The sequence below is a fragment of the Andrographis paniculata genome, unplaced genomic scaffold (assembly GCF_009805555.1).
Source record: "Andrographis paniculata isolate CXL003 unplaced genomic scaffold, ASM980555v1 Contig22END, whole genome shotgun sequence".
NCBI lineage: Eukaryota > Viridiplantae > Streptophyta > Magnoliopsida > Lamiales > Acanthaceae > Andrographis > Andrographis paniculata.
In genome coordinates, this window is record NW_026137513.1 from 1203164 (window position 1) to 1218393 (window position 15230).

The 15230-nt window shown below is 35.0% G+C and overlaps 1 protein-coding gene across 1 annotated transcript; it reads right to left on the reverse strand.

The window, feature by feature from the left end:
* Positions 1-1991: 1991 nt before the first annotated feature.
* LOC127245600 (hsp70 nucleotide exchange factor FES1) lies at positions 1992-13673 on the reverse strand. Its single transcript, XM_051266586.1, has 7 exons — positions 13271-13673; positions 12727-12818; positions 12025-12175; positions 3308-3435; positions 3011-3169; positions 2728-2913; positions 1992-2601 (listed from the first exon to the last, which is right to left on the reverse strand). Exons 1-7 carry the CDS (start codon positions 13512-13514, stop codon positions 2272-2274), a joined length of 1290 nt encoding a protein of 429 aa, XP_051122543.1. The 5' UTR covers positions 13515-13673; the 3' UTR covers positions 1992-2271.
* Positions 13674-15230: the final 1557 nt, after the last annotated feature.

The window sequence follows — 15230 nt, forward strand, 5'->3', positions numbered from 1 at the left end:
TCCTCTTGCTGCTCCTCGACCTCGGCAGCTCCTTCTTGAGCAAAGATACAATGATTTCTACTCCGAAACTTCTGATTTTGGGTCGTTTAAGCCTCTTTCTCATTAGCTGCTCGGTCTTCAAAGCTTTTGATGTCAACTGCCGGAAGTCATGGTACTCCTAGAGGGCTATCACGCAGTTGGTGCGTCATGTTGTCAATTGTCATGTTCATCATTTGGTTCTCTGGTATACGAACTTGGCACCTACTTTTCGACCTCCTGAAGTGTTCCAATAACTGCTGCATAGATTCGTCACCACGCTGACGCAAACTTGTCAAATCTTTAGATGGTCACCTCTAGAAGAGGGCTTAGAAGCGCTGGTAGAAAACCCTCTCCATGATTGCCCACGTATGAATTGAATTCAGGGGCAGCGATGTATACCATGAAAAAATTGGACCGGTCAAAGACAAAGAAAAAAGCTGGAGTTTATATCAATCGTTATTCCCGTATTCTCCACCAAAAAAATATCATGAATTCGGAGATTCTAGAGTTGCGAGGCAGCAGGTGATCCAAAGGAATGTACCCCGGAAAACGCTGTTGGTAGTAAGGCTTAGCCGGTAAGCGGATGGGATCACCATAAATCCTCTGAATTACATCTTTGATCGCTTGGGGATTTATGATTGGAGAAAGCGGCGGCACTGTTTCTGCCTACGCTCCAGGCTGTTCGGAAACTGCCTGGACGAGCGACGGATCGCGAGCTGCCGGCTGGGAAGGCCTGATGAGTAGGTCCCTATTGTGGGAAATAAACTCAAGGACCTTCCGCAGCTTTTCTAAACACTGGGTCTGTTGTACTTGAGGATTTTCGGCGGCTGTTTGGGCAAAAAATTCAAAATTTTTCTGTATCTTGGAACCAGCACTGAGCTGACCTTCCGAGCAGCTACTTGCCCCCCAACGTGTTAGGATGTCACCGGTATAGCTCCCTCTAGTCCCTACATCGTTTCAAAAGGTGCTGAAGCGAATGAGGGTGCTGGAACCGCTGTTAGCCCTGTCCCCCAAGTATTGGCAATCCCTTGTCCGGCCGTCGGATGTCCTTGGAGGCCCGGAATGGGAGCTGGGGCGCTGAGAGTGGCTCTGGTGAATGTCAAACTCGAATGCCAATACAGAGCTGATGGTACTGACCCAAAGGTCATGTTGAATCCGCACGTCGGAAGTGGCTCGAAGGAGGCCTGCCTAGCCGGCTCGCTAGATTCTCCGAGCTTCCGGACATTGAATGGAGGTTCTCCAGATCAATTTTTTTCCAAAAATTGTAACCTGACCATACTTGAGCACCTGGAAGGTCGGGTCCACTCCGGAGCAAGCTGCAAGGTTGGCGGGAGGCTATATTTCTGGCAGATTGGAGCTGGCCATCGGGGTCTTGCCTTTTCGAGCTTCTACCTTCAGAAGTAGCGTGAATTCAGTCCGAATAGTGGGATTTAGCATGTGAGTGATGTACTTTGAAAGTTTCAAGGCAGATTCGTGGAGAGAAGATTGAATTTTCCCCCGGAGTACGTTGGACGGAAGGCTAACGATAGGATCTAGCCTTCCAGCTGCCGCGGAAGCTTCATCACGTGGCACAGCTTCCTGTGCAGGGTGCGATGATGAGTCGCCGATAATTTCTTTATTTTTCGACATCTCCATGATTGTCAGAGATGTCAGTTTTCTCTTCCGAAGTTTCATGCAATAGCCGTGAGACGTCGATGTCCCACTGGACATGCCCATTTCTATTGTCGTCAAAAAATCATCTCTGGCAGCTTAATAGAAAAAGCCTACCAGAATCTATTTGTTTGAAAGATTCCCCGGCCTCCTTAAAAAAGAATCAAGGCTATCCCAAATAATTAAAGTAATATACTCAATCTATCTCCAAAATAAATTAATATTTTCCTTAAAAATCTCCATAGTTTCATCCAAAAGAACATATTCATATTTATCTGAAATCCAAATAAAAAATATCCGCAATTATTTTATCCTTTTATCCAATAATATACACTAGCCAAAAAACATATTAAAAAAAAATTAAAATTAACTACCAACACAGCAGTGTCTTCTTCTAATAATAATAATAAAACCTTACTTGTTTAACCCTTGATCAAATCCATACACTCACTGTACAAATATACCCATTTTGTTTTACTACTATTTAACTCACTCACACTCAGTGGTCACGGACACACCTAATCAATCAATCCATCCAATCCTAACCTGCCAAGAAGCTTCTCACCGAGGCAGGCAATATCAATATGGCTGTTAATGTTAATGCTATTGCTTGAGTGGAAACTGTGGAGGACTATTATTACTATTATCATATATATCCCCAGACTCGGCTCTCCCTTGCCTTGCCTTATCCAACTCTCTATTGAAAATGGCCTCAACTTCTCTTCGAAGATTTTCCATATCCTCACCAAATTCGAAGTCTTTTACCGTATCATCATCAGAATCAGAATCAGAAATCAATCGCTGGTGCTGGTGCTGCTGCTGCTGCAATTGTTGTTCCATTTTATGCAAGGCCACATCTAACTCGCAGACATCTTTGAAGACCACAGCATTCGCGGATCTCAACAGCAATAAATTCTTAATTGCGTACAGGGCCTGCAAGTTACACACAAGTTACTTGATCGATCACAGATGCAAGTATAATAATAATGTACTATTTGGCATCACCACATATATTATTAACATACCAAAATTTATTAAGGATAAAGAACAGGCAAAAACCTTTTCCTGGAGATCGAGGTCTACGGAGGCCATCTGATTCACTACAGACTTTAACAACAAATGACTGCTGAAGGAAGGCGGTGCTGAGCTATTTCTCTCATCCAATTGGCATTCAATAAGGTCAGCCAATAGAAACACAGATTTACGTCGTAGCCGGACATCAATGCTTGTGTTACTTAGAATGTCCTGCAGGACAACAACCAAAAAAGGAAAAAAAAGAGTAACAGATGCAATTTTTAGATCTAATACAAGTGCTGTATCATTTACAGGATTAATCAATTACCTGAATCATCAAATCCCCAGCTTCCATATAGAACAGTTCTTGTCCCCTGTGATTACTTCTGATTAAAGCTGATATTGCATATAATGCTTTCGTGGCTTCTTCAATGAAATCAGAGCGTGTCATATCCATTAACTTAGCCAAGGGTCCGAGCTCCAAAACCTGCATTTACAAATACTCTGATAGTTGGAGTCTACACGGGTGAGGCACCTCCATAACAACATAAAACTTTGATCGTGAAGGGAAAAAAGCACAATAGCAGCTTTGACATGGTTGGAAATGTCGACTTCGACTTGATACCTGGTTCTGAACAAAAGGGTTGTTTTGGCAGGCTTTCCCAAGAACCCAAGCAGCAGTAGTTCGTATCTGTGGGTTTGAATGTTCAAGCTTCCCTATGATTGCAGTGAGTCCACCAAGTTTATGTAAATCTGAGATGCAGCAAAACAACAGGCATTATATTTAAATGAGTTATATCAGGCATGTTTAGCCTTCTCTTTCACTTCTACAAGCAACAGAAGCCCAGACAAGAGCTGACTGAAATGCAACTTGTTAATCTATAATATGTTCCATTATTTTGATTGCAGACTTGTTTGTTAGTATAGAACCAAATGAACCGGGGGTATATATATAATGCACTAAGTAGAAAAATTTATAGACAGTTGAATAGATGACAGTTTCTAAGATGTTTTTCAATATTCAAACCTTCACACCTGCTAAAACCTGTAACGTATATGCTGCACAAAGCACCACTCAATTATCATTTATCACACTATTTACAAAGAAAATGTACGGATAAGAAAAACATTTTGATTCTCATCTTAAAATCTAGTCATTTTTATATCCATTACACAATTCATTGCCGAGAGTCACTGCAACACCCCGGCCCCTTCCTGACCTCTCTGTCGTAAGTTGGGTGACTTGTATGATCTTAGACTGCTTCACATATCAATGCATATCCTTTCAATGTGCTTTGTCCTCATTCACATGTATTCTGAGAAACTTTCCAGAAGATTATCTACCTAGAAATTGCTTCAAGGCAAGCACATTTAGTTCTAAATCTTTTATTTGGTAGGCTCCCAAAAACAAATGTGTACTTTATTGACATAAATAGTTAAATCAAACCTCTTAATTCCATTATGTTAAATATATTTTAGATAAATATTTTTGTTGATATTATTTAGACTTGTTACTTATTATTTAATCATATCTATTATATAAGATTGTTATTATTTAGATATATCTAGTAGCTTAGGTGTTTATTATTTAGATATATCTACTAAAGTACTAATTGTTATTATTTGATTTTATCCTTCTACACAATAAACATTAATTTCATTATTAAGATTTCTCTCAGAATGTTACATAGCATCAGAGTTACGTTTTCTCTCGATACATCCTTGTGATTTGGATTTGGAATTGGAATGTATCCAGAGGAATTTTTTCCAAATTTGAGATCCACTATCACTTCGAAAATATATATCTTATTCTTTATCCCTCCTATTTCTTACTTTTCAATGCATCTGACCCATATCACCACCGTCATCGTATTCCTAATTTGAAATACTTGCCATCAAATATGATCATCAGACACAACACGTATGTGTTACCTGCACCTGTCAACATTTCGTCAATGTCGTCAGTTGACACCAAAGTTGTCACAACACCCTTTTGTGGTGTGACGCCTGTTGACCGCCATGGCGACAATATGACAATCACGACGAACGTGTATAAAACTTATATATGCATATATTATATCTTATATGAAAATAATGTCTATAATTAATTTTATAATATGTTAAAGAAAACACAAAATAACTAACAAACAAAAATAGAAAGTTGATTTAAAAATTATAAATAATAACTATAAAATAAATAATAAATAATAATGTGATACACTATAAACTAATACTATAATAGTATTAAATAAAAATAAAAATAGCCCTAAGAAGAGTAAAGGAGAGCAATTGTGCGCCATGCGATGAAGCAGTTGTACGCTGTGGACAACCGCAGCTAGAACAGGAGAGAGAGTAGAGAAGAGCGGGAGAGAGAGGATCACAAGTGAGGTTCAATCAGGTTCAAGGTTTACGGGTTGAGGTCAATACGATTTGGGGACCTGGGCTAGGCTGGAGATTTAAGTTACAAGGCTCTAGGCTAGCCTGCCCAATGCCATGGCATCGTCGTGGCATTTTTGAGGCATCGCCACGGCGTCATTAAGGCCGACCCAAGCCGCTTTGTTTAATATGGCGAGGCAAAGAGTCCCGACGCTCCCCAAAAAGCGCCGGGACGCCATGGCACCCGCTATGGCGATGCCGTGACAACAGTGGTTAACACTGTCAATAATTTTGTTACAGCCGACTTTGGTTGGATGTGCAAATGAATTCAGTGTCTAATTGCTAGAATTTTTCGACTACATATTGTAATATTTTCAACTTACCTGTCAAATTGTTTCCAGTTTTTTTTATCAACTTTTTTGTTTAGTATTCAATTACTTGTCCGGAATTTCTGCCTATTAGGGTTAAAGTTTTTAGGATTCAGCATCAATGTAGCGACAAAAACTCGTTGCAGCCGCCGCCACAACGGAGGATCGTGGCTACTAAAAATCCTAGGGTTTGTTTGTTTTGTCAAAAAACACACATTTCCCCCCAAAAAAATAATGAGTATGTTCACCCAGAGTTTTTGGATGGATAAATTTTACGTGTGGTATGGAAAATTGTGTCAAAAATATAAAATATATTATTTTAAATTGAATATTTGACTTTTTGACTTTTTTAATGAGTATTTGAATTTTTCTTTTTGACTTTTGTAGATAATATTTTATATTTTTTATTATTATTTATCGGGAATCGCAATCTAAAAATTGGTTTGGGTGAACAAAACTTACACTCATTATTTTTATATTATCTACACAATTTCTTATATCTCACATAAAAAATAAAAAATAAAAAATAAAAAAATCCCTTCAAACCATTTCACAAAACAAACTCCTAATTTGGCCAAAACATTAATTTACTGAAGTTACCACCTTGAGACAGATCACCGACATGTTCCCGTGACAAAGGATTGCTACCACTGGAAATCTTAATTTGTCCAAAATCCTAGAAATAAATTTGCATTTCTCTATTTTCAAATATGAGAAATGAATTTGTATACTTGGATATGTATTTTTATTTATTTATTTATATTACTATTTAACTTTTATAAACTTTATAAATAAATATTGTTTCGATTTTATAAATTTTAAATATGACAATATTTAGTCACAATTTTTCTTCAATGAAATTATCTTTTATTTATCATTTTTTCATAATTAATCCATTCTCTTATTTTTTTACTCTTAACACGCAGTCTCATTGATAGATCAAATTTTTAAGAAATAAAAAAATACTGTTTTATTATAATATCAATCCCCCATTTCTCATTTATCTCAATATATATATATATATTAATATCAAATCTTCCCTTCTCAAACTTCCTTTATCAATTTTATTCATAATCTAATCCCTAAATCTTTCTAAGGGTAATAAAGAGAGCAATTAAAGGTTCAGGATTACTCAGCTCCTAAATTAAGTTCGCGTCGGCGGTACACTAGCAAACGACGGGGTTCTCCTTCTTGCTTGCATCCTTTGCTCATTTAATTTTTGTTCTCTATCAATTCCCCCTGCAAAACAACCTTGTCAGCAAAGTTGAAGTGAGAGACTTGTTGTTTAAATTGATGCGCCACGTAGCTTCATCCTCCGGCTGTCCAACCCATTACACAAAAATCTGTTTGACATCCTCCTGGCCGACTAACACATTATGCCACGCCAGTACCGCTTCCCGTTCAAATGTTGGGCTAAGTGGTATCTCCAAACTTTTAGGAAGCTCTGTTCAACAAGGTGATCTCCCACGACCTTCTAAGCTACGACACGCGCTTCTGTAACAAAAGGGCTTTAGAATTTTGCAAAGACTTTATGATTAGATTGTTTTGCCAAGGAAGTCTGCTTATATAGGCGCACTTTGAAGAACACCCGATCCCTAACTAAAAACTCACATCGCGCTGAGAACGATTAGCATACTTTACCATTTGAGGCTGCGCCTCCCTTAGATTCCCCTTCAACCGGCATAATAATTAATCGCGACTATGGGGTATCGTAAGTACAAGGACCAATACATATTTTTTCATTAGTTATTCGAGGATTTCTTAGCATATGGCCTGTGGGACCATAAGGGCATTGGGCTTCACTCAAACTCCATTCTATTCTATATCAAGTTTATTAATAGCATCACTATTTTAACAAATCCTTCAACAATCTTCCAGTAGCAGCTAGCTAATTCCAAAAACTTTGTATTTCGCTCAAATTTATGGGTTTGGGTCAACGTACCTCCAGTGCCACCTTCTTAACAAGGCCATGCTGTTTAACTAAAATTTGCCCATAAAGTTGTTTCTTCAATAACATTTGTAAAATAGTCATTAATGGTCCTCGTGCACCTATTCACTTTGTGAATGCATGAGAATGTCTTTGATGAAAACAACCATGAAGTCATTGAGTGATTTTTAAATATTCAGTCTGTTCACTCAATATTTCTCAATGGAACAATTCTCCATAAATATTTAAAAAATACAAATATACACACACATTAATATAACATACTCCTTACGTTCGCCTCTAAGGATCAAATTTACCTTTTGCGTCATTGTACTTAACATTAAAAATATCTTTATATTTGTATAAATTTTTGACAAAATAGCAAAAAAACCCCTGTGGTTTCCCGAAATTTCTGAAAACCCCTCGTGGTTCTAAAACTTCAAAAACCTACTTGTGGTTTCCAAAATGTTGCAAAAAAATCCTCCTCCGTTAGAATTTAACGGAGGTTGTATCACACGCCTAAAATGCGATTTTTGGTCCATAAAGTGATATATTTCTATATAAAATTACTAAAATACCCTAATGGCTACTTTTTACATAATCTTCTTCTTCTTCATTCTTCTTTTTCCTTATTCTTCTTCTTCATTATTCTTCGGCATACTTTAAGAATTTAATCTCAATTCAATTTTTTTTTTCATTTTAAATCCCCTAAACACAACCAAATTTGAAATCGATTCCAAATTTATAACACAATTAATCGACCGGACATGGAGATAGAGACGAGAATGTCTAAGTTTTCTTTTTCTATTAGTCCAAACCCACAAAAAATATTTTTTCTTCTGTTTTACCAAATTCAGAAATCTAAGAAATTAATTTGATATCAAGATTTGAAATCAATCTAAGAAGAAAGAACGAACCGGCGTAAAGAAGAATTGGGGAGAAAAAAAAAAGAAAGAAAATTGGGAAAAAAGAGAGAGAAAAGAAAAATAAAATTGGAGAAAAAAAAATAAAAAATTTCTTCCCCTTCTCTTCTTTTTTCTCTCTTTTTCCTTTCTTCTTCCCTACTCCAACCACTTCTGCCCGTTGCTTCTTTCTCTTCTTATCCTTTTCCTATTCTTCAGTCTTCAAAGAAGAATTTGAGATGAAGAAGAAAAAGAAAATTGGGGAAAAAGAAAAAAAGAAAGAATGGGTGGAACTGCTATGGTGTGAAAAAAATTGGAGAAAATGAAGAAAAAAATTGAGGAAAAAGACGTGTAAAGAAGTATTTGGGGAAGAAAAGAACATGGAAGAAAAAAGTTGGGGAAAAGAAAAGAAGAAAAAACAGAAGAAAAAAGAACATAAGAGAGAAATAAATCAAAAAATATATAAATAACCGTATAACTGTCAAATCTCATAAAATTTAACGTCCGTTAGTCAAATTTAAAGAGGAGAGAGAGTGTGCAATATTTTGAAAAGCACAAGTAGGTTTTTGGAATTTTTGAACCACTATGGGTTTTCAGCAAATTCGTAAAACTACTGGGGTTTTTTGCTATTTTGCCTAAATTTTTGTACAAATGTCCTATTAGTATTATAAGACACCAATGAAAGTATTTTTGCAATTTTTTCTTAATTTGGACTACGTTTTGATATAATAACTAATATTCAAAGATCAACACGCAAAAAGTAAATGGGACCCTTAGAGCCAGACGGAGATAGTATATATCATCTACTCATATAAAGTCAACCATTTAACGCAAAATATTAATTTTATATTACCAACAGTTCCCCATACCACACACAAAAAATATTAATTCATCTAAATATGCTGAGTGAACAAATTGATTATGTTTATAAAGTCTTTGACTATTGATATGCTCTCTTTGAAATTCGTGAGTGCTCGCATCTCCATTGCACAAGCTAAATATATCTTGCATCTTTCTTGATCACTCGTCTCACTACATCAAATTCCTTCATATCAATTCTTATCAAGTCAGTTATAGTCTCCTCTCATAATGCAACCCTTTACTATATTCTTTTTAGGACCTCACCGCTAGAAGGAATGACTTTATATGATTCATCTAGAAATTCAGGCGTTCTAGGTAGATACATGGTAACTTTCCAGCAACGAAGGAATTCATTACACCAAAATCAAGTCAAAGAAGTGAAGAGAACTTCTTAATATTTTACTTTTAGCAAAACAAACACTATAATGAAGCTCTTCCCAATACCAACATTGTAACTATGTGACGTGTCATACGAAATAATAAGGTCGGAAAATCGGGTCGAGCCGGCCCTAATTAAAGCCTAGTGGAGTTTTCTTCATGATGTGCTCATCACCATTATTTGAGAATGAAAATGAGATATAAAGGAGGTGCTAAAAGACTCGTGTGTGTGAGTTATCTTTATGTGATGTGACATCTTATTCAAATTATCTTCTTCAAATGATTTTGTGGCTTATACCGTATTAATTTATCTTCGATTAATTGCGGTTACTCAACCATTATGTTGACTCTCTTCTTACAACTTTTTTGTAGGTGATGATACTTCTGTTATACCTAAATGATGCATCCACATCATATGATCCATCGTAGGAACTATAACTACTTTACCTTTTAAAATGCTTTTGAAATTCATTAATTATGTTTAAACTAATGTCTTTTAAACTATTTCCAATTTATATTTTTTACTCGGACTTTACTTATTTAATTGATGTGCTTTAATTCTAAATCCCTATTTAGTTGTTTGTATTTATTATTTAAGGTTTAGCGCCGCAGCGTAGAGCTAATTGGTTGATAAACGAACCTTTCGGTGTAATACCCCGTAAAATAATCGCCGAAAGTTTGCCGGAGTCCGACAAATTTTATTTTGGGCCTAACTTATTTTGGGCTTTTAGTGTAAGAAATTAAAAAATTGGGTTTAAATTACGAATAAAAATTGAGTTTGGGCCCAAGTAGGGTAAAATAAATAATAAAGGCCCAAGTCTTTTATGTCTAATAAAGTATAAAATAAAAAAAAAATTAAAATTAAAAAAAAAAAAACAGGGAGCAGCAACCAGCAGACACGCCTACAAGCCGCCAGCCCCTCCCCTCTTCTTCCTTGGATTCCTTTTTCTCCAAAACTCTTCCTTTTGGTCTCTTCTCTTGACGTAAGTGGGATTAATCTTAGATAGATAATACGTTCTAATCCTTAGATCCCTTCTATTGATATTTTTTTCAAAATTGTTGTCAAATGGGTTTTCCCTAAAAGTATTAGGTTTTGTCAATTTCTTCTAAAAAGTTAATTATAATGTCATCTAAGGCTTATGTGAAGATTATCATTGTATTTTAAATTGAAAATCGTAGAATTTATGGGATGTTTCGTCCTAACCTAGTTATGGTTTTTTTGGAAAAAGATTTACTATTATATTCAAATATTATGATTTTTGGAGTTAGACCATGCCAATTGTGATTGACATTTTTCGAATGTTTATTTGGCGAAATAAAGTGAGATTATAACGAATTTGTTGGGTGTAATATCCTACTTTTGCTTGGTTAAATATTGACAATTGGAATATTTTGAGTTTAAAACACTCTTTTTGAAATTTGCCTAAGAGCATGCTGAGTATTTGGTCAAATTGGTAATTGAAACTATCCGTCGAGTCCGATCAATTCGTCAATTGTTTGGATGATAAGACATAGTCTTCCACCTCTATGCCTTGCAAACACGCAAGGGTATACCGGTATTTTATGATAACTAACTAACCTTGAACTAGATCTCGAATGGGCTAGGTCGAAGGATCGAGATGGCGGGTTCCCTTTTTGGGTGATTCTGAGGTGCCCGTCATTCACAATGAAAAAGTCTTTAGACCGTCATCCATGATGGAGGGATGGATTGCGTACAATCCTCTCTTGGTATGTTATATTTGAGACTAGAGGGTTGTGGGCCGTATGGTTGTTACGTGAAACTATGTGATGTGTCATACTAATTAATAAGGTTGGGAAACCGGGTCGAGCCGGCCCTGATTAAGGCCTAGTGGAGTTTTTTTCGTGATGTGCTCATCACTATTATTTGAAAATGAAAAGGAGATATAAGGGAGGCGTTAAAAGACTCGTGTGTCTGTGAGTTCCCCTTATGTCATATGTGTCATCTTATTCAATTATCTTTTTCAAATGATTTTGTGGCATTATACCGTATTAATTTATCTTCGATTAATTGTGCTTACTCAAGCGTTGTGTTGACCCTCTTCTTACAATCTTTTTATAGGTGATCATGCTTCCGTTATACCTAAGTGATGCATTCACGTCATATGATCCATCGGGGGAATTAGAACTACTTTACCTTCTAAGATGCTTTTGAAATTCATTATGCCTTTCAAACTATTCACAATTTATGCTTTTGAATTGAACTTTATTTACTTAATTGATAAGCCGGTGCGCTTTAATTCTAAATCCCTATTAGTTGTTGGTATTTATTATTTTAGCCTTAGCGCCACAACGTAGGACTCGTTGGTTGATGAACGAAGTCTTCCGGTGTGGCGTGGCGGTAATGCTCCGGTTTGAGCCGGCCGGGGTGTTACATCCGGTGTGGCGTGGCGGTGACACCCCAGTTTGAGCCGGCCGGGGTGTCACAAACATGCTCTAGAAACTGAAAATAGTGCTAGCTGAAGAAAATTCCCAGGCTAAATAATGATTATAGGTTGTAAACCACACATACCATTGGCATTGTCTATGGGCTCAACAAGGATCAAGAGTTCCTGAAGAGCACGCTGATGCTGCTCTAAAGATAGGGAACTGTTATCCAAATCGTCTATCGCAATTTTCATCAATTCTGCATCTGATGGAGTCTTTAATCTCTCCATCAGTTCCTGTTACATGTCATCAAGGACAACAAAAATAAGAACCGTATCCGCAGTACTAGATATATTGCATACAGTTGTACCTTAAAACAACATATATATATATAATACGAAAAAGATCAATACAAGAATGACAAAACAGCACCATATGTCTGTACATCTATTAGAACTTATATTGAGGTTGTTGATTACTGGAAAATCAGTAAAATATATAACATATTTTGTTAAAGACAATGATCAAAAGCAGTGCTACAATATAAGCATCATACTTCACGCCCACATGCCATCTCCGCTTTAGAGTACACAAGATTACAGCTAGATGCTACCTCTTGAATAAAAAAGTTGGGTAGTAAAAAACTATGGATATGTTTGCTCGGCTTTCGGGACTGGCCTAGGGCCCTCAAAAGCACACATAACAAACAGAAATGATTTAAAAATAATTCCTTCTATCTTATACATGCAGAAACACTATATTCGTCACTACATATAAATATGTATATAACAAATCGATCAACACAATACAATACAATGAATAAAAAAAACTCATTTAAGCATCCCACCTTTATTTCCATCTGACGCTCTCTGAGCTCTTCTGGGGACAGGTGCTGGATGCCCAATGCAGCTTCTTTTAACTTAGCTGGATCGGAATGGCCTACTCAATTTTCCCCCAAATAATAAACATGTTAGTACATTACATTATGTATGTATCATCACAAGGGTGCAAGCTATCTCTTAGAGCAAACTAAAAAGAGAAATTATAAGAATAGTTTCCTATCCTCAGATTATATACTTCCTTTTTGCCTCAAAACATTAATCCATAGCGTAAAATTCTTAGACCATTCCGTAACAGTTTTTCACCACCAAAACTTTCCCAATGCATTAAGCAGAGCATTATCCGTATTTCATCTCTAAGTAAATTTACCCTAACAGCTAACAGATGCAAGTTCAAAACATAATTAGGGTAAATAAAGTATAAGCTACGGCCTCCAAACATATTTAGTTCAGAGGCGAATCCCTAACCTTACAAATTTCTCAGCTATTAAAGCATTCGAATCGAATAGAATCAAACCAAAACAAAAACTAGAATTCGGAAGGAGGAGATACCAATCGCCCACTGCAACATCCCGTCCAGCGAAGAAAAACCGCCGTCCAGCTGGCGCTCCTCGTCGTCGCGCATTGCAAGCTCAGTCAAATCATCATCGGCTTCCGGATCCCACGCAAGAAGATCTCCTTCCTCTTTCACAGTGGACCAAACGGATGCCGACTTATTATCGGAGTCTCCACGAGCGACCGCCATCGCAACCACAACGACAACCACAATCATGACGATCGAAACGCAGCGCCCCATCTCCGTAATACTCCGACCCCTCGGAAGTACACCACACACTTGTGGAACCTCACTAGCTTCCCGGAGATCCAGCAGTCCAGTGGTCCGCCACTTCGGCCTCGGCGACGCCGCTGCTACAGTGACAGTGGGTGTACAAGATGGGCTCACTTTGTCTTCTTCTACCAGGCACCATATAATATCATGATACTTTTAATTGGGCCAACAAAATGAACTTGGCCCAATTATCAACCAATTTAGTATTTTCAAATACATTTGGGTTTATTCTCTTTATTCATTTCGTTTTTTCATGCAATCTTTCAATATTAAAATATACTCTCACCTTGTCACGTAAATGTGTGTGTTCATTTGATCTTGCATGAGTTTTAATAAAATTGAATAATAATATTTTTTTATAGTAAAAAAATATAAAAATATAATAATTTTTTATTTAAAAAGAAATAAAAATATTTTTCAAATGACAACAAAAAAAGGAAAATGAATATAAATTTGAACTACTGTATATATATATATATATTTATATTTTGTGTCAAGCTTTTTATTTTGGTTGTTTATTTATTTAGTAATTTGAATTTGATTTGTTTTTGGAAAAATAATTATTTTTTTTACAGAGAATTGTGAAGATCAAACAATATTATGATTTTTCTCAAAAAAAAAATATCCCAACCAAACAAACCATATGTCAAGGGTTGACTTGGTTTGTCTGTAAATTAAAATTTTTATTTAAATTTGAAATTTTTTGTTTAAAATAGCTTTTTTTTGTGACCTTTTGTAAAAAAGTAAAAAATCATATAGAATGCGTTTGATTTTGATTTCAAACTCATATTAAAATTATTTAATCAGATTTTTAATAAAAATATATTATTTTATATTATAAAATATTATATGAAAATATAATTTACATTAAAACTTTGAAACTAAGGGTGTGTTTGTCTAGGGATTGGATTTTTTTTCACTGTTCATCCAATTTTTTTTCCCCCAAAAATATCAAATCAAACACCTATTTTTCATTTTCTATATTATACTAAAAATCAATTTTACATTCAAAACATCACATCAACACCTATTTATATAGCATCATACAATTATTCAAATTCAAAATTTTTACTATTCAAATCTCAATTCAAAATCCAAACCTCCAATTTCTTTTGAATGGATTTGAAAAAAATTAGTTTGAATTTGAATTTAATTTGAATTTTAAGATGAATTTTAATTTTTGTTTTTCTTAAGTCACTCGGTTTTGGGAATTTTTTATATTTATTAATTTGATAAATAATAAATGTGGTAATATTAAAGTGTAATAATATATATATATAATTTTTATAGATAAAATTAAAATTTATGAAATAAATAGTAGATTGTATTGTATAAATAATTTTTTAAATTAAAATAATATATTATAAAAATTAAAAGTATAAATTTTATATTATTCATACAATTTTCTATAATTCATATAAAGATATATTTCTTCCAACTATTTTACCAAACAAACAAATTCACAGTTTTATTGTTTGAAAATTTTAAAATATACTAAACGAATTGAAAATTAAAAAAATAAAGAATAAAACAAAAAATAACAAATAAAATAGTCATTCATGCACAGTAAAAATGGCTAAGACCACCCGATATTTTTTATTTATAATTAATTAATTAATTATTTTTTTTTGTCAACATTTTAATTTATTAATAATTTCTGGAAATAAAAAGTATATTATTTAA

Excerpts from the sequence above, each read along its gene's own strand:
- LOC127245600 (XM_051266586.1), bottom strand. The coding sequence starts at position 13,514 with ATGGGGCGCTGCGTTTCGATCGTCATGATTGTGGTTGTCGTTGTGGTT. Across the intron at positions 12,819-13,270 it reads GATGTTGCAGTGGGCGATTG|GCCATTCCGATCCAGCTAAG; the intron begins GTATCTCCTCCT and ends AAAATTGAGTAG. Across the intron at positions 12,176-12,726 it reads AGCGTCAGATGGAAATAAAG|GAACTGATGGAGAGATTAAA; the intron begins GTGGGATGCTTA and ends GACATGTAACAG.